This window comes from Corvus cornix, chromosome 1A (genome assembly GCF_000738735.6).
Source record: "Corvus cornix cornix isolate S_Up_H32 chromosome 1A, ASM73873v5, whole genome shotgun sequence".
Lineage (NCBI taxonomy): Eukaryota > Metazoa > Chordata > Aves > Passeriformes > Corvidae > Corvus > Corvus cornix.
Window position 1 is genome coordinate 38,010,980 of NC_047057.1, and position 24,649 is coordinate 38,035,628.

Consider the following 24,649-nt stretch of genomic DNA (forward strand, 5'->3'; position numbering starts at 1 on the left):
TCTTCAGAGATGTATAACATGTTCTCTGTCAGCTCCAGTGACTGTATGCTCAGGGATTCCTATTTTGATGACATTGCACCAGCTAGACACAGACTGAAGAGAAGAAAATAAAATTTTTGAAAATACTGGCTTCTTGCTGACAGTGGATTAGGCTGCAGAAAAGATACTCCTTTTAAATAGCCTGGAAATTCATCAGGTGTTCTCCAAGATATTAATAATGTTTTGGCTAGCGGTATCAGATAGGCTTAATGGATTTCCCTGCTGGTGGAGTGAATGTGATTGCAGTGAAACATGAAACAAACTGTTTTAATGACTTACACTTAGACCTGATCTTAATTTTTTTAAGGACTCCTGCATCTTTCATTAATTGAACAAGCAACCACTTCACTGGGAGTTAATAATTAATTTAAATGTCTGAAGAATAATATTCATTGTACCTTAGGAAATACTACTGAAAAGTTTCTGGTAAATCACTTGAAAAATAAGTAATGGCATCTATTGATTTTGAGATGCTTTCTGCCTATTGAGACACAGTATGTAAAGCAGATGTGTTCCTTTCTCTGCAGCTGGGATGACAGCAGCTCAGTTAGCAGTGGCCTCAGTGACACTCTTGACAACCTCAGCACAGATGATTTGAATACCACCTCATCTGTCAGCTCTTACTCCAACATAACAGCCTCTTCAAGGAAGAACACTCATGCCCAGGTGAGTAGCCATTTGTTGCAACACCCCCCAAGCATGCAGGATAACAAAAGAAAAAGTTTGGTATCAATGCCTCTAAACAAATTAAATATTCGTATTTTACAAAATCCTCTATTACATCTGAATGCAAGAAGCCACAGACCCCATTGACCCAACCTTGGGCTGTGAGCTGACATCCCAAATTCCCTGCTCCCAGGGCACACATCACTGCTGAAGGTGCTGGCTGGTGAGACCCAGCTCTGCCCACCCTGGGGGAGCCCCCACTGTTCCCAGCCCCTGCTGCACCCTAACACAAAACAAACACAATATGACTGATCTGTGATGCACGGATTTCTACTCACTTCAGCTCATTTGGAATATCTCTTTCAACAGATAACACAATAAAAAATAATGTATCTTTTGTCTTTTATGAGCTGGAACATATTAGGGAAGAAATATACAGTCTGTACTGTCCTTTCAAATGGCAGAGATTCTCTTCTCCCCGCTTAGGTCCAGGGATGAAAGTGTCAATGCAAGGTGAAAATTCACAGTGTCAAAATAGAATTCTTAATAGCATACAGCCACAAACTATATACAAACTATATACATAACACATATACACGTGTGTGTGTGTGTGTCTGTGTATGTAAAGCTCTTGTCCCAGGTATCGAAGCTTTTCTTCCCAGCTCCCCTCAAAATTGCAAGTGATAGAAAAGTCAGTACAGAATCCCTGCAGGACTTGGTTCCACCCAAAAAAAGAAATAAAACCAGAAAATTTTGTCTCAATAGGAAAGTATTCTCTGCCATGTCATCTCCTGTTTACAAGCAGGGAACTTCAAGACTGAACGCTCAGCATAGGGGAACAGTGGTTGCCTCCAGTGATTTGATGTCAAGTGTTCAGGACACAAGGTTGACATTTCTGATTCCATTTAGACTCCTGCAGTTCAGACAGTGTCTGCAGTTCAGAGGTCTCTTTTGTAGATGTATATTGTAGCAGACTCTGTGAGCCGGAGAAAAACACGTGTTTGTCATTCCCCCAAACAATAGGGAAATATAGTTACTTTTGGAATGAAAATTACTTAAATCTCCAACAGGACAGATATCAGACGAATGCTGTACTCATGCAAATTCACACTAATGCAAATATTCTTCAGCCCTTACTCTTGCCTTTCTCACTCCATCAGGGCCTTCCATGGTTGCTAACTGGAGATCAGCCTCTTCCCTTTCACATCAGCAATGATGGCCAGCTAGTTCTGGCTTACTTGTTCCACTGCATAGTTATCAGGATTGAAAAATCTCAGGCTGACCATTTAACTCTTTGTGGTTTTGTTTTCATTTGGATTATCTCATGTTCTAGCTGCTCTATAATAAGCTTCTGTTTTATTCACAAATTGTTCAGCGATAGACAGAGATGCAGTGCATGTTCAAGTTTTGCTTTCATTCCAGAGTTTCTTTATATTATGAAGACTAGGAACAGACCTGTATCAGGTATGCCTTTACCAGGCAGATTAAGCAGAACTCACTGTATTCCATGCTAGCTGGCAATCTCAGTCAGAAGCTGAGATGAACAGAATACATTTTGCCAGCTGTTCTCCAGGTCTTAGATACACTGCAACACAGAGATCCCTTTATCAGTCTTTTTAAGTGATTGGAGCAGGAAGGCTATAGACTGAGACAGAAATTGCATATTTTGTTGTCATTTTCCTATTAAAAGCATGATAATGATGAAGAGAGGCTTTTAGAAAGTATTGTACTACTCATTTTTTTGAAATTATGCAGTTTGCTTTAAAAATGTATATATTTACAGTCATTCATTTATGGGAAAATGTCTGTAAGCATGTTGTAACAATAACTTTAAAAACTCTCTTCTGAAGGACCCTGCAATATTTTTGTAGGTATTTACTTGGGCTTTTTTCCCATTAATCGTTACCCATAATCTGTGCTAGCATGTCCAAAGAACATATGCAATTATGGAAATACAGAGATCTTTTGCATTTTGTACACTTCAGCTGACAAATATGTAAACAGGGACGGATTATTCTGTTGGTCATCAAGTCAGTATTAATCCTACTTATGACAGCAGTGCCTAGGAAGCAGCCACAGAGGGGTCTCTGTGGTGAAGGAGCTGTGACAGCACAGAATAATAAATAGCCTGTCCCTCAATGTGTTCCATTTTGCAGCCCCTCTTAGGCTGGTGATACCTGAGAGCAGCACCATATTTTTGCTGTTAAAGAGGGGCAGAGGCAAACAGGAGTGGTGAGAGGGTGATGTGCAAATAAGGTTTCAGTCTGAGGTCAGGAGGCTGCAAAAAAACACAGAAGGAAGAGTTACACCAAACAGCCTGTCAGCACAAAGAGCACCAGTCTTGTCAAACACAGAGGGGTAGGGTCAGTCTCTGTTTCTATTTAAGCCATTTTCACAGCTTCTGCCTTGTCTTGTTGGGCTGCTCCTTGCAGCACTCCCTTATCAGCATGCCTCAGGGAAGGAGATGCCACAGGGGGGTTAGGTCCCTGCTGGTGCATCCTCCACATGGGCCTAAGTTTCAGATGGAGCATGAGCCCAGCTTCTTGCCTTGACACCATAGATGAGTAGTGCTGGCATAGCTTCTCTTCTGCTCTGTTAGTTGATAGAGAGAGCTTCTTGTTGGAAACAATTCATTTCTGTGGAGACGGACTAGTGGAAAAGCCATCAGCTGTAGCATGAATATTTTTGTGGAAGATGCTATCCTTGCTCACTGGTGGCACAACATACTCTGTTCTGCTGGAGCAGTATTCCTAATCCAGTCACTTGAAATCTTGGGTAGGAAAAGTCAAGAAGCCAGACTGAGGTAGTATATTTAGGAATTCATTTACCCAAGCTTTTAGTAAAACCTCTCAGCACAGTGATTCCCTTCTGAAATTCAGACGGAGTTGAGGAACAATAGGGCATCACCACTGATTGGAGTAAATTATATTTCACTTCATTATGAAATCTTCTGAAATTAAAAAAAAAGAGAAATGTCAACCCTAATGGGTATGTTTTGTAGGTTTTTAAATTTTTGGAATCAGGATACTAATGTTTTAGAAGGAAAGTTTCTGTGGCCCTTGCTGCAAATAGACCAAATTCTCCTCCCCTACTATGATTTAAGAAATCAGCAAATAATGGAGATTCTGGGACTGACCATTTCTCATGGAATCTCTTGTAGCTGAAGACAGACTCAGAGAAACGCTCAGTTACAGACAGTGAAACTTGGGGCAGCACTGAAGAACTGAAGAAACCAGAGGAAGACTTTGACAGCAGCGTAGACAGCGGTGGCAAGTGGAAAGGCCTTCCCTCAGGGCTGTCTGAAGAGTCAGAGAAGGGGGGGCAGAAGACATCTCTCTCTGTATCACAGACTGGATCTTGGAGGAGGGGCATGACTGCACAAGTAGGAACAACTCAGTCCAGGCACAAAGCAGGAACAAGCGCACTCAAGACCCCAGGTAGGAAACTTCTGTAGTTCAGATTACAGTGGTCTTAAAATAATTGATGGGTACTCTCTCTCTACATATATATACTATATGCATATTGTTCTCTTCTCCCGTAAATGACTTCAAGCCCATATTGTAATATTATATCAACTTTTTCATTTCTATAACAGTTAGTTTGCTACATGCATAATAATAATTTATTAAGTACACATGGATGCATCCATAACAAAAACTGTGATTGCATTTTGTTGTACTATCATTTGTGTATGTCAATGTCTATTAAGGAATTCTTAGAAGTATTTTTGGACTCATCTGTGCCTTACCCTTTTTCTCTAGAAAACCTTACCTTTGATAATTCAACATTTGCATAGAAATGGCCAAATATTAGAAGCTGAATCAAAAAGCTTGAATATTCAAGGAAGGGGACTCAAAATTATATTTCTAGTTATTTCTGAACTAAAGCTGAGTTATCACATTCCACATACTATGGGTGTTCTACAGACCACTGTTAAGCAACAAAAAATTGTAAAAAATGTCTTTTTACACATTTTCAGTGCTAAATGCCCTCTTACCTAATTTTGGAAGGCCTCTCAGAAGGAGTAACCACTTCTGCAATCTAGTTTTCAAGCAAAAAATCCAAAGCTGGTGAAAGAGATATTTATTAAGACCATCTAATCCTAATCCATCATTTTACTAAAGAAATGTGAATTCTCAGTAGGACATTTTCTGGAGCTTTGTCATGTCCTGACAAAACAGTGCATGGGCATGCTTCAACCCCCAGTTGTAAAGACAGCTAACAAAGATCTTCTCAGAATAAATTCCTACCCTTTGTGAACCATTTTTGTTTCTTTGCAATTTGGAACTGCTCAGCGTTGGTGAGTCTCTGGTCTGTGAGATCCCTGAGGAGCATTGCTGTGGTGATCATACGGATACAGAAACTATAACACTCTAAGAGCAATTAAAAATGGAGATACTAAAAGGTTTGCTGCACGCCAAGCTAAGCTTCCCAGATCGGTTTTGCTGAAGGTGATCAGGCAGCCACTGTGCAAGACAGAATTGAGGCCTTAACTACTAATGATCTGTATGTTTGCTGGGTCAGAGTCTATCTGTATCATGGCATGTGCATCTGTTTGTGTAGCATAAAATGTGTACTGGATAAAAACATGAGTGGATTTAGTTCTGCTTTGCAGGTGATGCTCTTTATTACATTTTAGTTTCTTAAGAGAATTTAGGTCATCCACCTCCAAAGCTTTCATAATCACTTGATGAGTAAATTAAAAACTTTAGTATGTTTTAGGAGTTATTAGGAGTATACTATATATATTATATAGTGTACAAATGCTTGGAGAGAAATTAGAATTGAAATGGCAATTTTTATCGATTTTTAAAATAATAAGAGAACACCTTTAAAATAATAAGAGAACATTGTTAGAACACCTTATTTCAACCTTTCTGCATGTTACAATAAAGTTTTAGAACATATGGAAGAAACATAGAAATATATGTTATATAGTCATAAGCCTACCCAGGACTGAAGAAAACCTCACAAAAAATCAAAAATCTTGAGAAGACATCAAGGATATGACAAAGACTAATTAACTTGTGTAATTGATATTGTTACAGATCAAGATGATTCTTTCCATAACGTAATCTCTCCCTGATAATTTTGTGTAACTAAAACCAGAACAAACTTAGTCATAAGCTAAAAAAGATGCAATCAGTGAAAACCAAAGAATTCTATAAGTAGCATTAATTTCTACATGCATAATTAATGTCATACTTCAGGAGATGTTTATTACATGTAATGTTTTATTTTCAAGCATTACTTCTTTCATATAGAAATACTGTTAACAGAACAAAATTAGTCAAAATTCCTCATAGTTCATTCAAGATAATTTTCTACAACTATATTTTCTACCTATATATGAAACTGGAAGTCCTCAGAGGAATTTCAAGCTTTTAATATTTAATGTTTACCTGTAATGTCTCATACATAGCTGATGGGAGAGTAAAGACCAAACTGGTCTGTTTCCTTAGGGGAATTATTCCATTTGTGTGCTTTTTCATTTTGAAATTGTAATCATATCGTGTTGAAATTAGATATTAAGGCATTGCAGCTTAAACACAAGTGACCTTTTCAAATATACTTTGACGTAGGAAAAACTGATGATGCAAAAGCTTCAGAAAAAGTGAAAACTCCCCTAAAAGGAGCCTCCATACAGCGATCTCCATCAGATGCAGGAAAAAGCAGCGGTGATGAAGGGAAAAAGCCTCCCTCTGGCATTGGGAGATCAACAGCTACAGGGTCATTTGGATTCAAGAAGTCTGGGTTGGGATCTTCTACCATGATCACCACAAGTGGAGCGACCATCACAAGCGGGTCAGCAACGCTAGGAAAAATGCCAAAATCTTCAGCCATCAGTGGGAAGTCCAACGCAGGGAGGAAGACGAGCTTAGATGGTTCCCAAAACCAGGATGACGGCATCCTGCATGTGAGCTCAAAGACAACTCTGCAATATCGAAGTCTGCCTCGCCCATCGAAATCCAGCGGCAGCGGGATCCCCGGTCGGGGCGGCCACCGCTCCAGCACCAGCAGCATCGACTCCAATGTGAGCAGCAAGTCTGTGGGTGCTGCTGCCACCAAGCTGCGAGAGCCAAGCAAGATCGGGTCCGGGAGGTCCAGCCCTGTCACCATCAACCAGACAGACAAGGAAAAAGAGAAAGTGGTGGTGTCAGATTCTGAAAGCGTCTCACTGTCCAGTTCCCCTAAATCCAGCCCAACTTCGGCAAGCGCCTCTGGCACACCAGGACTTAGACAGCCAGGATCCAAATACCCAGATATTGCTTCCCCCACGTTTCGAAGGTTAGTGCATTTCTATGATTCCCTGAAGTTGCAATACATAAAGCAGGGATTTTCAGTGTGTTGAACTACTGTGCAAAAAGCCTTTTCAGGGAATATTTTGCCACAAGCAAATCAAGCACAGGAAAATAAGAGGGCAATAATTTTTTCATACAACACAATTATTTCTTTAAGATTTAAAGACCTTCCCAGACCTGAAATGGCTGTTCCTTGAGCTTTAAGCATTTTAGGTACATCCCCATAACAACAGTTTGAAGCTTAGAAGGTGGACTCAATGATCCTTATGGGTCCCCTCCTACTCAAGATATTCTATGATTCTGAGTTCAGCCACATGTGAATTTTCTTCTCAATACTGTGCTAAACCCCCAAAGGGAGGAAGGACACTGTGTTCAGGCACATTCTGTTAATGGAATAGGCATTGCCATATTCTGGATGGAGAACTGAAGAGCTCTTTAAATTATAAAGATTTAGATTTGCTTTCACATTGTTGGCAGCTCCAGCTAGAAACGTTTCATTATCTTAGCAGCTTCGTTACATTTTTCTACACAAACATTGGCAAGGCTAAATTTCAATTGTAAATGCTCTATTGTAACATTTCTGGAAGTATAAATCCGGATGAAGTGTAAATTGGGATGGAGCGCTTGCACGGCTGGAGGAAAAGCCAATAGTGCCCTCTTGTGCCTACTTACCAAAACAGCATCTCCAGGCAGCTGGGGAGCTGCACCTTAGTTTAGTGGGCTTGGTAATACGTAAAGCGGATTCTTACGTTATTAGACATGCTTACTTTACATCATGATAAGTTTTGTGTTTATTTACCTTTAACTTATGAGCTGCATATTAACTGCAGCTTGAAATATTTCCAGAAATACATTAAAACATCACATGACCTTTTAGTTCAAATTTTAGAGGACTTGCAGTTTATTTTTTCATCATCACTGTAGAATTTTCATATCTAGAATTGCTGAAGACATTATGTGAAATACACTTTTATCATTCCTGCCCTTGGAGACAAACTGACCCCTTTTAGCCATGGTGCAGTTTATTCTGTCTGAGGGGTTACTACATGACTGATGACTGCCTGACCATCTGTGCAAAAAAACGAGAGGAAATTCTGCACAAATACTTAGATGTTTATTAAACTTCGAAGGTTTTTGCACATGTTTGTTGCAATAATTTAAGCAGATTTGAGAAGTGAGGAGTTTAAAAGCTAATGACTTGGGAACGCTTAATTACTGAATGAATTTGGGGGAAAGTGTAATCTGCTTATGAACTAATAAGACAAAAACGTGATTATTCTGCCTCTCTCTGGGAGGGTCTCTGTGCAAAGAGCACATCTGAATAGCAGTGAATGAGAGCTGTTTCTAAAGAAACAAACCATGATTATTGTGATATGGTTAAGTGAATTAAAACTTGTGCTGCGATTGATCAACTAGGTAGGCATGATTTTAGTAGCAGTAATTAAAAATGTGTAGTTTGGCTCTTAGGATGTTGCGCCATGAATGTTTAATGTGGCTATCAGTTTCTCTAAAGCTATTTGTTTTACATTTAGGTTGTTTGGTGCCAAGGCAAGTGGTAAAGCTGCCTCTGCACCCAGTACTGAAGGTGTGAAACCCACATCGGCAATGCCCAGCCCTAGTACCACATTGGCACGGCAAGGCAGCCTGGAATCGCCATCCTCGGGCACAGGCAGCATGGGCAGTGCAGGTGGGCAAAGTGGTAGCAGCAGCCCCCTCTTCAGTAAACCTTCGGACTTAAATGCAGATGTTGTAAGCTTAAGTCACTCCTTGGCTTCCAGTCCTGCCTCAGTGCACTCTTTCACATCAGGTGGTCTTGTGTGGGCTGCAAACCTGAGCAGCTCTTCAGCGGGCAGTAAGGACACACCAAGTTACCAGTCCATGACTAGCCTTCACACCAGTTCCGAGTCTATTGACCTTCCTCTTAGCCATCATGGCTCTCTCTCTGGACTGACAACAAGCACTCAGGAGGTTCAGAGCCTGCTCATGAGGACTGGAAGCGTCAGATCTACTCTTTCGGAAAGGTGAGCTTGCCTATAGATACAGTGACCACGAAATAAGTGAGAGGCAAAAGGACAGGAGCCAAAACAATAAACCCTCCACCTCTTTTGCTAAAGGGACACTGTTTAATTAGCAGCTTAGTCCTTTATGTGAAAAAGGAAGGAAGAAAAGAAAGCTGAAAGGCATCACAATGTGGAATCAACTGCCTTTTAAGGTTTTACAAGCACTTTTTCTATCTTGAGAAATTTTTTTTGGTTCCCTTGTTCTGGAGACAATGAGAGAAAAGGGGAAAATTATCTAATTAAAGGCAAGTGTAAATAGCTAACAGGCACATAATGATTCCTGCATGCTGGATCCACCTGCTGTCCCATCATTTGGCAGCTCCAAAGCAAGCAAACCTCCAGCTGTGGGACCTCACCTTTTCTCTTCCCTTTAGCTCAAAGTACAGGCAGATCTGGTGTGCCCTGGCCTTAGCTGACCAGTCTTGCCTTAAAATACTCAGTCCTGACAAGTTGCTTCTTACATGGTCATCATTACACAGATCCTTACTGAAGTGCAGTTTCACTGGCAGGGAGACACTTTACAAGATGTGATCTTTGCTATGTGGTCAGTCCTGGCAAGTGTCTGGAACAGACAAAAATGCAAGAAAAGGTTTTTCCATTTACTCTATTAAAGAATTTTTTTACATGCAGATTTTTTACCATTTAAGTTACATTATGAGAAGGTGCAACTAGCCTGGCACAGTTGAACCAAAATTTTTTTCTTTTCTTTCCTTTTTTTTTTTTTTTTTTTTTTTTTTTGTGGAATATTTATTTGACTTTTGCAGGAGAGAAAAAAGTAATCTTTGCTAGGTACTAAGTAACTTCTGCTTCCCGTGAAAATTTTCAGGATTTGACAGTGAAACTCTTATCTCACACGGGGACTGCAAAATCAATATTAAATATTTCATTAGCCTTTGGCTCAAAAAAGAAAATTATACCGAATCAGTCAGAAATATTTTAAAACTAATTAGTTGTTTAACAACACAAACATTTTAAGGAAAAAAGACATTTAATACACAATGTCAAGATTTTTTTGCCCTTTATATAAACTCAGAGATTTTTCAATACCCATCCTTTCCATAGAAGGAATTCACTTTCAGTGAACCAGCATTAAAAAAAACCCCATAATTAAAACTTTGAGAACTCTAGATGGAAACTTTACACAGGTTTCATTTTCTTATGTTACGTTCAGAGGTATTACTATATCAGCTAAAAATCACACCTCTTACTAATATAATTGCAAATTATATTACTATTATATACTAATATATTCTATTATTTATTTGAATAATTATAAAACATATATATGTCCCAATATAATGTACACTAACAATACATAGAATTGTTAAAAATACAGTAGTTAAAAATACACTGATACATGAGCAATTTGTAGTTTGCACTGTGCCTTTAATTTTTAAATAGGAATTTGCATTTGTGTACTATGAACTGAATGTGACAATATTTCTTAAAAGATCAGTTATTAATACTAAGTTTACAAAATCCTTCTCTGCTACATATATGGATGGTGAGGTCAGTAGAATGATATGGAAGAGTATGAATTTATGCCAGAAATTATATTTATGCACAGGATCTTAAACATCACATTTCAAATATTAATGGCTTGGCATAAGCTCCTGAGCAACCCCCACTACTAATACTTTATGTATTTTTTCAGTGACTCAATTTCAGTGGTTCCAAATACTTTGCCGTTGGCAATATTTTTAAGTTTCATATTTGTCCATATGGGGATATTATGATTGAGTCCAGAGAGAGCCATTGTTCATGTTGATCTGGCCTCAAAACAAATACATGTAGCTAGAGTAAACGGTGTCATTTCTTGAATTATAGTCCCAACAGGGTTTTTGCAGTTTGATTTTTCTGAAAGGTCTGATATAACTGCTGAGTTTCTAAACTCTTTTATGCATTAAAACTTACACGTAGCAAAGTATTTTTTCACAAAAAAACATTGATTTGCGATGTTGGAGGCAGATATGCTTGGCAGCAGACTATGTCCTTTTTCCTTTGTAAACTCAGATTATATTTGAAATACCTTTGGCAATACTAAATATAGCATAGGGTAGCATTAAAAATTGTCTGCAAGGAGGTTTTTGCTTTTTCTTCAGTCACCCTAGAGCTTGCAAAAGACTGAGTCAGCAGTCCTTATAATCAGATATACTAATATAAGGTGGAGACAAAATCAGAAAGACCAAAGTGCACAATGAGGTACAACTAGCAAGCAACGTAAAGTCTGTGCAGAGTAAATGTAGGAAAAACTGAAATAGAAGAGAGAGCTAATGATAGATGATAAAAAAATATGTGTGTGTTTCATTGAAGCATTAGCTGTAATTTGATAGATATATATCAATAATGGCAAACATACTAAGAGGAAATGAAAAGGGTAAAAATATCTTTGGTTTACTGTCCTGATGAACTTTTCATTTCCCTGCTTCAGACACAGCCTGAAAAACCTGCAGTAATTAGAACTGGAGAAGAGTTTTCAAAGGGTCTGTGCTGAGGAAGGAGTGAGGAGGAGAGCTGGGATGGAGGGCGAGGAGATTACAGGAAGGCCACTTTGCCTGTAAAGATACAGAAGACATTAAACAAAATAGTTTAAGTAACAGATAACATGGGATTAGTCATTAACAGCCTTTTAAATAAGACTAATTTAATTAATTTGTAGGAAAACAAGCACTCTGAATAGAGGAAAAATAGTAAATGCAATAAAAATCCTGAACTTACTAAAGCTTTAAGTGCTATTCCTAATAACACTCTCATAAGCAAATGGGGAAAATAAAGGTGCTTGAATAGTCGGTAAAGAGTTACTGAAGACGTGTGATCAAAGGTTTATTATTCTGAAGGGATATAACAGGGCAGGATAGATTTGCATAGATACAAAATGGAAATTACTGAGGCTATTCTGCAGAACATGTGTACAGAGTTGTAGTGCAAAGCATTTTGAAAATGAAAATATTGCATGTAAGTCTTAGAAAGTAGCTATCCCATTCTACTTTTTCACATTAAGGCTTTAACTTGAGACTTTGGGACATCAAGTTTTAAGAAAGATTTAATGCAGCTGGAAAGAACACAGAAAACGAGAACAAAATTTCAGGGTACATCTACGTTTTCTATGAAGGAAAGTAGCCCTTGACTGCCTCCAGAAAAAGTCACCTTTCACGGACGCAGCAAATCTGCAAGGTCTCTGCTATATTTGCCCACCTGTCCCTCCAGGGATGATCAGATGTTGCCCAGTTTTCAGGCTACCCACTGAGCGATGGTATGACATCAACCCAGAGCTGCCTGACAACTCCTGGAGTGGAGTGTCGAAGTTTAGTCCCGCCAAATTTTGCGTCATTCAATGAAATTCTATTGCATTGTAACAACCAGAAAATAGGCTTGGTAAAAGCTAACAAAATATTTTCTTTTTCAGAAAGAAAGCAGGTTTTGCATCTCTCTCAGGCCTTTTGCTGGTTTTGCGCTAGCAATATTTAGAAAAGTCTAATTCTGCTGTCATAGCAGTGTAGCTCCCTATGTGGGAGAACACTTGTATTTTACCTTACTACAACTTACAGGGATTGAAATAAATCATACAGGTACTTATACTATAAAATAAAAACATCTTCTGGGGTTAAGTTGTAAAATTTTCCAGGTGGACACATCACCAGTAGTTCTTTCAAACCCTTAATTGCTGTTGGGCATTGCAAATTTGTGACTTCTGCTTGATCTGAATGACACAGCAAGGAAGGCATAAAAATGCAGAAGTACAGAAATAAACACTGGTCTGATCAGCAGTAATAGCTGCATTTTAAGATTAGCAGAGTGGAAGTGGTTTCTAGTTACATGACTGGCTTGCTCCAGTTTGCTTTAAAAGAATGTTTTGTTTTGAGGGTTGTGAAAGTCCATTGAAATCCACTTAGGCCCTTCAAGACTTTCAATTATTTTAAATTACCATCATAATTGATGGTTGTGGTTTTAAGGTGTGAAACAGTGCATCATGTATCAGATTTTCTTATATGTCTTGCCTTTTGTAGAAACTAGTTTGTAAGACCTGTATCAGCTTTGTCCAGCCTGTCATGGAGCTCTCTAGTTGTTTTTTAGCTTGCAATAATTTGTTTTATTGCCTAACAGCTCTGAAAGAGTTAGATGTAGCTCGAGGGTATGCTGTTATGACCCTTTCCCATGGCAGCCTCCTCACCAACGGCAGGTAGGAAAATGAGGGATGTAAGGCTTTCTGTAATTTCCCCCTTAGAAGTTGCAGTCAGTTTCAGCAGTGCAAAATAAACAAAAAAGAATGAGATATTGTGGGCTTGATAACTTCAGCCTACGTCTTCATTCATCTTTCTGCAAGATTGCTTTTTCCAATTTACATGGCAAAGGAAAATACCAGAATACTATGATATTCTCATCCTTGGTATTTTATATTGGTATTTGTCCATGTATGCATTGCTTCTTCCAGGAAAGGACTGTCTTTATTATCATTATCAACTTTACAGATCTGAGGTAAATTCAGTTCTATTTACCAAAAGTCCAGTTTCTGTGGAAGGAATGAACCCAGCTTTTGGTGGATGAATGATTCCAGATATTAAAAAGATTAGAGCAGTTATTGGTCTGAAGTAACAGTTACATGAGACTGTGCTTAATGGTTTAATACAATTATCTGAAATCTAGGAGCATCTTTGTAAGCTTTAGTATTTTAAAAACACAGAATGGGCGTTTGCTACACTCTACTGCAGTTGCAATAACTCTATGCTTATGTTAAGGAATATTCATCCCTATTTCATTTGATCATCTGAATTCAAAAGATTTTCAGAAAATCCTATGATCACTCTTTGCCTTCTTAAACGACTGGCATAACTTTTGGCTTGTGGATTGCTTTAAAGGAGCACTGACTCCTTTATTTTTATATAATGTGCTATAGATTACTTTAAAATACATATATCTCCAAGTTAAAGTAATATTGGAAAATACATAGTTCATACAGATTTTTAAGTGTTTGCATAAGAAACTGGTGTTACGATCATGTTTATTCATCTTGAAATTTAGAGGTGTATACAAGTACATAAAAGAACATCATGGCCCCGTTTTTCTCTCTGAAGAAAAAAAAATGAATCATTCATTCAAATTTATGTTTGTTTTTTGCCAACCATTCTTGGTCCTGTTAGCTATGTTGGGAGCAAAATGCTGAAAATGCAGTTCTCTGTCTGACATGGGACTACTCTCACATGGACCATGATAACTGGACCTGTGCTGAAATCCTGCTAATTTTCTCCTTCCATTTGCTTTCTCCGCATGCAGAACAAGGCTCTTTATTAAACTAGTAAAACTGTCTATAAAACTTCCTGGTGGTAAGAAGAGTTTGCTTCCCATTAGTCCAAGCCCTGACAGTAATGTATTGTCCATGTCAACAGTGTTTTCACTGCCTTTATCTACTTGGATCAAGGATACATGACAGTAGGACTCCCATCATCCCCAGCACGACAGGAAACACCTTTAATAAGGGTATTTCTTGGGTAGCAAGGGTCCTAAGTTACTGCTGCTCTCAGAGGTGTGATTATGATATGTAATACAGAAGCTTTCAAAAGCCATTTTGCCATTTAATCCATATGGTGACACTAAGTTATGTACTAAAGGGAGAAAACTTTGCAATACTTACTTGATGGTAACCAATTCAACTCACACCAGGCAGAGACTGATTTTCCAAGACCTTATGGTGAAATTCCCAAGTAACACTTGGAAGGAAGGCTAGTGGGTGCCCTTCTAGTGATGGAGTTTAAATAAGGAAAATTCCAGCCATAGTTTTTGGGTAATCAGCCACTCTGACACTATGTGTGCAAGAATATAGAACAGCATTGCTCTGGTGCCACTTTTCATTGTCCCCACCATTGCCTTACTATGTGAGACCCTCAACAACAGAAAGTCAAGAGTCTGTATGTTTAGCACATATTTCTACACACAGAGATGTCATTTGGCTTCTGGCAAGGCCATGCTGCCTCTTAGCAGGTGCCACAACCTTCATTCCTTTTGGAAATCTATTGGCTTATCATAGGCAACCGTGAAAAATAAAGATTCATACTGTGACCATATGATTCTCACACAGATTGCAGAGCAAAGCTGTAGGAAAGTTAGAAATGGTAAAGAAGCACTTCTTTCTGACCTGGACAGTCTCCAAATTACTATTGACCCAGCCCAGAGCATGTCTAGATGAAAAATGAATCTCCAGCAGTCCATGTCCTATTGTTCCCTCCAAATGAGTAAGGGATTTATCATGAAAGTTATATTAAAAAGCATTAAATGACCTTCTGTTATGCACACAAACCTAAAGCTTTAAAATTTGTTATTCTGAACAGTCCTGTTTACTGTATGTCCTTAGGGATTTTTTTTGTTTTAACAGCATGCAGCTTGACAGAAATACACTACCCAAAAAGGGATTAAGGTATATATATTTTTTTTGAGCATGACTGCTGCTTCTCTCTTTTCCTGTAACCTTTTCTACACTGCCTTTACTTTTCTTTATTCTTCTGTTGATCCTGTTTGCAACAGAGTTCTTGGAATTTAGATTCAAACCAGAAAATGTAAATTTTAACAATGGACTTTTTCTTTCCACATCTGCCTCAGGAATACATTTTCTTTCAAGATATATCATGGAAAGTAAATACTTTTAAGGATCATTTCCTTATGCAATGAATCTTAAAAGGCATTGAATCCTGGAGAGCTAAAAGAAACAGAACAAGATATTTATGCAATTCAATAGGACTAATTATAGAAAACATTATGGAGAAAAACAAGGTTTAGGGGTGGATCTGACTTGAACTCATGCGAAGAGTCATGCAATTTGAACTGGAGGGCTATTAAAGGGTAGGGCTAGAAAATACTAATTTTGTTATCCAAGGTTTATAAGTATGAAATGAGTCCTGCTCCAGACAGTATTCTTGGTCCTTATCCAGCAATACTGAGTCCACCTTTGCTACTAACTCTTCACTAAATTCTGTCTTCATCACAGAAAACAGAATTTATCCACCCTCTTCTCTCCTCCATGGTTAAAGAGTGGATCATACAGGAAACCTGGCTGGTCTCATCAGGTGTGGAAGCCCATCTCCCCAGTCCAGGAAAAAGATTTGGCGAGAAAGGATATATGTGCATGCACACAGACACACTGCAGCTTTCCAATAACTGAAATGACACAGTTAAATCTCATGAGTTATGAATAAATATTTATTAAATTTTAAGATAGTGCTAAACTGTTGTCACTAAAAAGCACCTTTTGCACTAGTTGTTCCTTAAAAAGAATTTAGTCAAATTTCCTACTATTGCAAAACAGTCACTTTGGATTTGGAGAGAACAAAAGAGGTGGAAGACATTAAAGGCATAATGTGGACCCTACAAAGACACAATGGGATGATCGAGGTTTGTGGATAAACAACTGTAATGGTGGCTGAAAGTGAACTGGAGTGGGAAAACTGCTTATAGGCATATAAGAATGATCAGTTAGGCCAGAAAAAAAAGTCAGTTTGATTTAATGTGCAGAGATCCTTGTCCAAAACTCAGATCCTGAATTCTTATTTTGTCATCCTTCCAATCTGATAACCATTCAGTAACTCCGTTCTCTACCACATTTATAGGCAAAGATCATAGCTGCCTTTTTGAAAGGTGAAAGGAAGTAAATATTTAATAAGGACAAGATAGTTTACTGCTGTAAAATATTGTACAAAACCCCAAGCACAACAGAAGAATTTACATGTTCATTTAATCTTCTCTCTAAGCAGAAACACTTGTGCCTCACAAACCTGAAGCCAGAATATCAAAAGCCCTTTCTGCTCTGCTGTTTTGGGGAACACTGATGGCTCATGACAGTAGTGAAGAAGGTGCTCATTTCTCAGCAGGAGATTGAATGAAGCAGGCTATTGCAGACATTGCTGAAAAAAAATCTCTTGATTAAGACCCACACCACCTGCACATACTAATGTTTAATCACTGCCAGAATTGCCCTTCTTCCAGCTCAGCCAAGAGAGGCTGGACCAGTGAGTTACCAGTTCTCCCTCAGCCCACATGTCACATTGAGCTTGTTTTATTGGTTTACCATAGGAAGCAGTTGATGAATTATTTGATTGCCAAACTTCTTCCTTCCAGAGAACTTGTTTCTGATAATTGTGTATTTTTCCTGTCCCTTTTCCTCCCCTCAGTTTGGGGCCAGACACAATGCCAGGTAGCATTCAGAGTAGCAGACCATGTCCATATTACTATGACTAGCTGTCGTTACCAATGCAAACTCCTTTTTCAGAGTTGTTGATCTGTTTCACTCCTGTCATCTAATCAATTGCCCACATGATCTGTGACAGATGTCATTTCGTAAGTGGCTACTAACATTTCTTGGCTTCTATTCTGTCCATTCCCCATCCTAATCATACAGCTTCCAAGCTTTTGCATCAGCCTGTACACTTCCTATAGCTTTGAAGTCCTTTTCTGTCAGCTCAGTTGTCTGTCTGCTATGGTTTATCATTCCATCTCTTCCAAAGAAGGGAATGCTGTTCTGGGGAGGGGGATGAAGAGTAAAGGGGGTTCAAGTCCTGTACATTTTCTGTTGTAACCCAGTGGTAAATTGTGCCTTGTTAAAATCTCTGGTGACAATCACTTGACTAGCCTTGATGTTTTCCAAGGGATTTGTTCTATCTAACTGGTGAAGGGTGTTTATGTGACAGCTGTTTCTTTCCAAGACATCACCTTGTCATTGTCTTGAGCATGTCAGCTGTGGTTTTTCAGATATACACCATCATCCCGGCAGACAAGTCAGGAGGAAGGCAAGGAATGGCTACGCTCCCATTCAACTGGAGGCCTGCAGGACACTGGCAGTCAGTCTCCGCTTGTTTCTCCTTCAGCTATGTCTTCATCTGCAACTGGAAAATACCACTTTTCCAACCTCGGTAAATGCTGTTTCCCTTCACTGTTTCTCCCCCTCTATAATAGAACCACAAAATTCAACTGTACATATTTCTTAGTCTGCCAGACTAGGTAGTTTATTTTTAACATCTTCATCACCATATTGTGTTATCGCACTAATGAGGGGAAACTCAACAGTGTTGTTAATGCAGTGGGCCAAGGCACCACATATTTTGCACAGAGAAAAAAAATCACAGATTCTTTATGATGACCAAGGAGAAAAAAATGGGAGGTAGAGCTGGAAATTAGCTTCTAATTCAAAGCTACTCATCTTTTAGATTTCACAGTCAGTAAGATTCTTTCCAGTGATTTTAGTGAATGTCAGAAACTAAGCATTGCATTTTTTCTACATACAGGTTTGCTTTGAGATAGACCTTTTTAATGTGTTTCAGTAGCTGGACCTGGCTGTAACTGCACTGGGCCCAACCTAAATCCTAATCTTGAATGCAATATAGTATTTTGGGATGTGAGTCACGTTGCAGTTTTATTTGATTACAGGCCAAGGTTTAGATTTCATTATTCTGAATCTTGTTTCAAATTAATCCAACACAAGTTTGGTTTTTTTGATAATTTTATTTTTTTCTTAAATGCTGAATAGAAACCACTTACCTGCACTGCACTTGACACATACCTAGGTTCACAATGAGCTTTATATGGTTTAGAGCCTTACTGAGGAATTAGTAACATCCTTTAAAGCATTAACGCTTCCATCACTCTGTCGCAACTTATGGCATCTATAGGCTATGATCACTCAAAAGAAATTTGATCAGACATACACATGTTGGTCTTTATTACACACGGGAATAGAAGTTGGACTAAAATACTCTTAAAAATGAAATTGGATCCTGGCTAAACAAGCCACTGCTTTGAATTTTCCTCCTGTAGTTTTAGATACAGCTCTTTGTTAGCAGTGGTTTTCCACTATATTATTTTCTGCTTACAATTATCTCCTTTTATTTTTGTTCATAGTTCTTGTGAACTCACAATAGAGAGCAATAAGATCATGGAGTTTAATTTTTTTTTTTCATTGTCCTTTCCTTTTTTACATTTTCGTAGCCTTGTGGAATAATTTGCTGTCACAACACAGGTGGTCTGGTAGTTTATAATTTAGAGAACATCTTGCACGATCTAAAATAAAAGTCCAAACACTGAGGCTGAATTTGGGTAGACAGCTTTTTTTTCTAGGCATTGAGATTTTGTAGTCCAGGGGAACCACAGCCCGGCTTTCCTTCCTACTGGCAAAAAACTTTGCAAAAGCTTAAAATAGGTTCATCAATGCTGTTCTTGATTTCAACCATGACTGACTACACCTGTTTATTAGGATGAGATTCCACTGAGGCCTGTGCAGGAATTTTTAACCTAATATGGTGGTAGGTGCTCCTGAAAATCAAAGGATAAATGTCTTGCATATGGAAATAAACTTTGGTCTTAACAGTCACCAGTAATACAGATACATAACAATAAAATACAGATACTGATTATTAGAAGAGCTGCTTATAAAAATACTTACGTCCTCTTACTCCTTTTTAACTTTTGAATCTCCTCCCTTGATTTTCTGTCTTGGGCTGCCAAAGGGTGTTCAGACATTGTTTTACAGGATTAATCTCATCCAGCTCCTTTGAGGCCATCTGCTTCACCTTTTTGTTGTGGCTTTAAATGTAGGAATAAAAGCGTTTCATTTCCTCAACAGCATGAAGTCCACCTAACCATGCTAGTCCTACATTACAATTTTATGAAGAACCAAAATTCACTTAATGGAAATGTGCTTCATTAATAAAGCTTTGTATTCCAGTGAGTCCAACCAACCTATCACAGTTTAACCTTCCTGGACCCAGCATGATGCGTTCAAACAGCATCCCTGCACAGGACACTTCCTTTGATCTCTATGATGACTCCCAACTGTGTGGTAGTGCTACATCCTTGGAGGAGAGACCACGAGCGATCAGTCATTCAGGTTCATTCAGGGACAGCATGGAAGAAGGTAAGACTGAGGAACTACTTAGATCAGCAAACATGCCCCAAAATAGATGTCCAAAGCTTAGTAAAATTTTAAAATATTTCTTCTGCACCCCGCACCACAGAAACTTAAATGATTCTGTGAAGTTTTATTAATCCTGTTGAGTTGCACTCGCAAGTCTTCCACATCCTAAAACATGGAAGATATTCCTTTCACCCAGTAATATGCAATGCTGTGTATCCCATACATGTGCTTTCTTTTTTTTCCCCAAACACCAGTGCTACTTAGCACCTCCTTTCTTTTGTAGTAATTTCATCCTCCCGCTTTCCTACAGCCTCCTATAGCAAACATCATGAATTTCTGTATTTAAATTCTGTAATTTAAACTGAGCTCACTACTTTATGTGGATTATTACTGTCTGCTTCCTTTAATGCTATCTGCAACATCTGGAACTTGGTGAATATCTTTTGGTTTGGTTTTGGGTTTTTCTCTTTTACATCTACAGAGCCCCTGACAACTCCCCACTGTAACATTTTCTTCTGACTAACATTTCTGGTAAATCTGATTATTTGAAGAATTCCTATGAGTGAAAAGTTCTTACACCCTTTAATTAAACAAAAAAAGACAACTGAAATTCCATGGAATTCATTCTATAACATCTTCTTTACTGCTAAGTGATGACAATATAAATTATCTTTATAATAGGCAAATAAAAAAAGTCTTGCCTTATTCCCAAAGCTCACAGTTATGATACAAAAGGGGGGAAATAAAAGTCCTATATAAAACAACAGACAAAATAATACTTATACTTTTTGATTCCTTTTACTGTATTTTAGATGATATATCAGGCAGACATCTGGGTATGTAATACTAGCAGTAGGGTGCAGGACAACTCAAGCTGTGAGATGTCAGCACAGATGGCTGGCTGCACAGAAGAAAATCACATAATTCAAGGACAGAGCTGGCTACAGACTCTTTGCTGAGGAACAGAATTATCAAAGGAAACACTGGAAGAATAATAGAGAAAATAAAGCAAAGTTATGCATAGAAAAAGAGGTGTTAAATGTAGAATTTCAGTAATGGGTCACCAGTGGCTTTAATGAAAGCTTTTCCATTGGTTATGTTTCATATCCAGCTGGAGTGGATAACCTGATCAACCTGAGTAAATGAAAGTCAATGCAGCAGTAATAAACAGTTTTCAGCAGTTTAAAGTCATTAGAGATTAACATGGAATGATGCTGTTAGAAGGTCAAATGTATTTTAAGATAGGAGCTCGGAGGAAGGGTAAAGTGAAACAAGTGAGGTAATGCATAGAGCCACTGTGTATGAATGCAGAATTGGAGTTTAGCTGAGGCATTTAAACCAGAGACTGAAAACCAAACATACTTTGGAAGACGCTGAATTTCAATTGTCAGTGTACCACATCTCTAAGAATACTAAACTAGATTTAAAGTCCATTTGGCTAATGCAAGTATTCTTGTAGTGTCTGGATTTTGCATACTGATGCCAGGTAGCTATTAAAGCAAAATAATTTTTTTACCAGACCCTGGCAGATTATAAATATCCAAAAAACTTCCCGTGAAACAAAAATAAAGAGAGGCAATGAAATAAATTATCTTCTTTAAAATTATCTGTGGGTATAGCCTTCCTCAGGAGCAGAAAGGGGCAATTTTTTTACAGTTTTAGTCTTCATTTGCCATTTCCAGATAGGCCAGGAACCCCATTTCTTAAAGTGCAGCCCTGCAACATTCACTCGATGCTCTTGACGTTGACTCCACTGAGAATTAGGGGAAATATGGCACTACATCTCACAGTTACCACTTCCCATGGACTACAACTACACAGGTCAGCATTGCTGAGAAAAACTTGGGAGCTCACCCCACGGAATGTGAACTGTTTTCCTAAGCATAGTCTCTTACTAAAATCATTTGCTCAGCTTAGGGCTGGTGTATAAACAGCTCGATTTCTGGTTTTTCTAAAGAGTGTATTTATCAAGTGATTTCTTGTCAAAGCAACAAAAGGGCTGCTTGGTTTGCTGATAATAATAAGAAATGTCATTGGCTCACTCACCTGCCCCATATACAGGAAAATGTTTTTTCTGTATAGGACAATCTTTCTAAATGCAGGGATATCTATCAATAGTTATTCTATACTGATAACTCATAATTGCTCTTTGTGGAAAATTGGTTCTCATCTTAAAAATCTGTTTACTTATTGAGCTACATGGGGGAAGTTCTATGCTTTCATCAATATTTCATCTTATTTTCCTTTTTTTAAAGTACACGGGTCCTCATTATCACTTGTCTCCAGCACGTCCTCTCTCTACTCCACGGTGAGTATTGACATTGTAGAAAAAAGTTCTGCTTGCCTCTGTTCTTGTTCATTGTTCATGAAAAATTCAATACTTTGAGATCCAGAAGAATTAGAACTTTACTGCAATAAAGTAGGAATATTTATTTTCAGCTTTGTACTACTGCATGATATTTTAGAAAACAGTATTTTCATCTTTTTATGTGAATTGCTTGTAACTGTTTGAAATCACCCAGTATACATTTTGAAAGCTAAAAAGAAGGTAATGGTCTAAGAGTGTCTCTTTTGTGGGGATCATTATGCTATTGTAGTTGACCATTTAGAGGCATTTACTTACTTTCAGCTAGTGCACAATTTAGAAAAGTATTTATATCCTGGCACTGCTTGAGGTAAACTTCTTGAAAACCACAAGATTGCTTTAGGGTAAGGGAGATACAATTTGCAGTTTAACTGTCTACTGATTTTTCTCTCAAGTGACAGCATTTAGATGTTATTTACAAAGAGAAGAATAACTTTATAAAATTTTAGTCTTACATTAATTAGATCAAGTAATATTTGTTTCTATCTCCAGAAGTTGTTCTGGGTTTGATTTTTTTCCCCTATTTTGTTGTTGTTTCTTGAGGGTTTTTTTAACTTATGGGGTTTTTGTAATATATTTTGCATAATTTATTTCTTCGGTTGTTCTACTGATAAGAAATCACCCATAGGGGAGCAGTTAAACATGTTTGGACATTCCCTTGCTGACACACAACAGTTGCTTTGCAATCTCCTCACTAACTACAATTACACGCTGCAGTAGCCCCTTTTCACAGGAGAGCAGCCCACTTACCTGCTTTCATCCCAGGCATTCATGAACAGTCCATGCCCTCTCCATATGTCCAGGTGTTGAATAGTGTCAGCTGACACTCCAGAGGTGGACTGCTCTACCCGCAGCCAGCACTAGTTCTTGCCTAGGAATACCAAGCCCATGCAGTTTGATGCCTCTGTAGCACATGGTAGCTCTGTCTCAATGCTAAACTCGTGTTAGCTTGAAACATATGCTGCATCCATGCACAGTCCTGCCTCTCAAAGTTCTGTTTAATCATAAAAAGGTTCATACAAGGGCATATCTAAAACATCAGATACACATGCCTTAGGTTTTTACAGGCCTTAAAGTGCAAGTTGCAAGTCATTCCAGCCCAGACCGGTCCTGAATTATTTGGAAGAGGGGGAGGGGAGGGAAGGTGGGAGGTGTAGAATGTATCTACAGACTGCTGCACATGAGGCGTGACTAACACTCAGAGTTAAGCTTCTCACTTATGTTTTGGTGGTTGAAAAAATCTTCAGAACTATTTCCTTGTCTATGAGACACTATGATCAGTTTGCATGGGAAGGTGTGTCAAAAAATATAATTCAAGCTTTAATGTAAAATTTTAGAAGAACGTTATGAAACTGATAGATGAAAAAAATAAGTTTATAAAGTGACACGGGGTGCCTTCAGCACCCAGTAAGTCTGAAATACCTGTGCTCTGATATTGTGTAATGTAGCAATTACTTACTATTTATATAACCTGTTATCTTTCAACAGAGTATCTTGGAAATAGTAACTAAACCCCATGATAGTAAAGAATAGTATTTTTTCTGCACAAAGTTTAAACTGTTTACCCAGGTTCATACTATGATGTCTTCTGACTGTGAATTCACACTGCAGCTGAGCCCCACTCCTTAAGTAATGAATTATGTAGGCAAGATAATGGAAGTTGCAGAAAAATCTGCAAAGGGCCATAAAGAAATTAGTATCACAAAATTACTAGGATTGACTTTTCGGAAAGATTTTTATTCTGAATTTCTTCCGCTTGATCCCTCTGGGAAAAAAGTTTAAACTTTGCAACAATTAATCAAAAGATGATGCACAACTGGAGTATAGAAACATGAAAAGTTTAACAGTCAGTATCACATCAGCTGAATGAAGAGAGCAATGGGATAGCCTCACAAGGGTATCTCAATCAAATGTATTTATCAGATTTCTTGAGCATTTTCTTAAGCCTTAGTGCTAGTGGTTTTCTGTGGCCTAATCACTGGTGAAATTCAGACAAAGTACTAAATAAAGATCAAGACCTTTATGTATAATTACCAGAGGATACTTGAAAATCTTCAAATTATTCTCTGAAGATTGTTTCTTTGGGAATTAGAATATGAGATTCAGAAGACATTTCCTTATTTTCTGCCATTGAATAATACAATGACACAGAAGTTCTTCATTCACTACTATTTTCTGTATATATTGCCTTTCTTCTTGACTTGGATTTGGGTATTCAGGACTTAACTTGCATAGACTGGGAATCTAGCTTGTAGAGATATGCATGTACAGAGACATCCATTTTGTTTCACAGAAACATATACCATGTAAGCAGATGTAGTAAATT

The 24,649-nt window shown here is 38.2% G+C and overlaps 1 protein-coding gene across 11 annotated transcripts in view; it reads left to right on the top strand.

Moving 5' to 3' along the window:
* NAV3 (neuron navigator 3) overlaps positions 1-24,649 on the top strand; it is a 526,195-nt gene that overhangs the window by 459,019 nt on the left and 42,527 nt on the right. For 8 of the 11 annotated variants that reach the window (XM_039570170.1, XM_010413726.4, XM_010413727.3 and 5 more), the window contains 8 exons: positions 567-705; positions 3,866-4,142; positions 6,288-6,993; positions 8,540-9,028; positions 15,435-15,476; positions 17,801-17,961; positions 19,770-19,958; positions 22,214-22,266. In XM_039570170.1, the coding sequence (XP_039426104.1) occupies positions 567-705; positions 3,866-4,142; positions 6,288-6,993; positions 8,540-9,028; positions 15,435-15,476; positions 17,801-17,961; positions 19,770-19,958; positions 22,214-22,266 (2,056 nt within the window). The remainder of the gene's footprint in view (positions 1-566; positions 706-3,865; positions 4,143-6,287; positions 6,994-8,539; positions 9,029-15,434; positions 15,477-17,800; positions 17,962-19,769; positions 19,959-22,213; positions 22,267-24,649) is intronic. The other 3 variants (XM_010413722.4, XM_019279826.3, XM_010413728.4) reach the window with 3 other exon arrangements.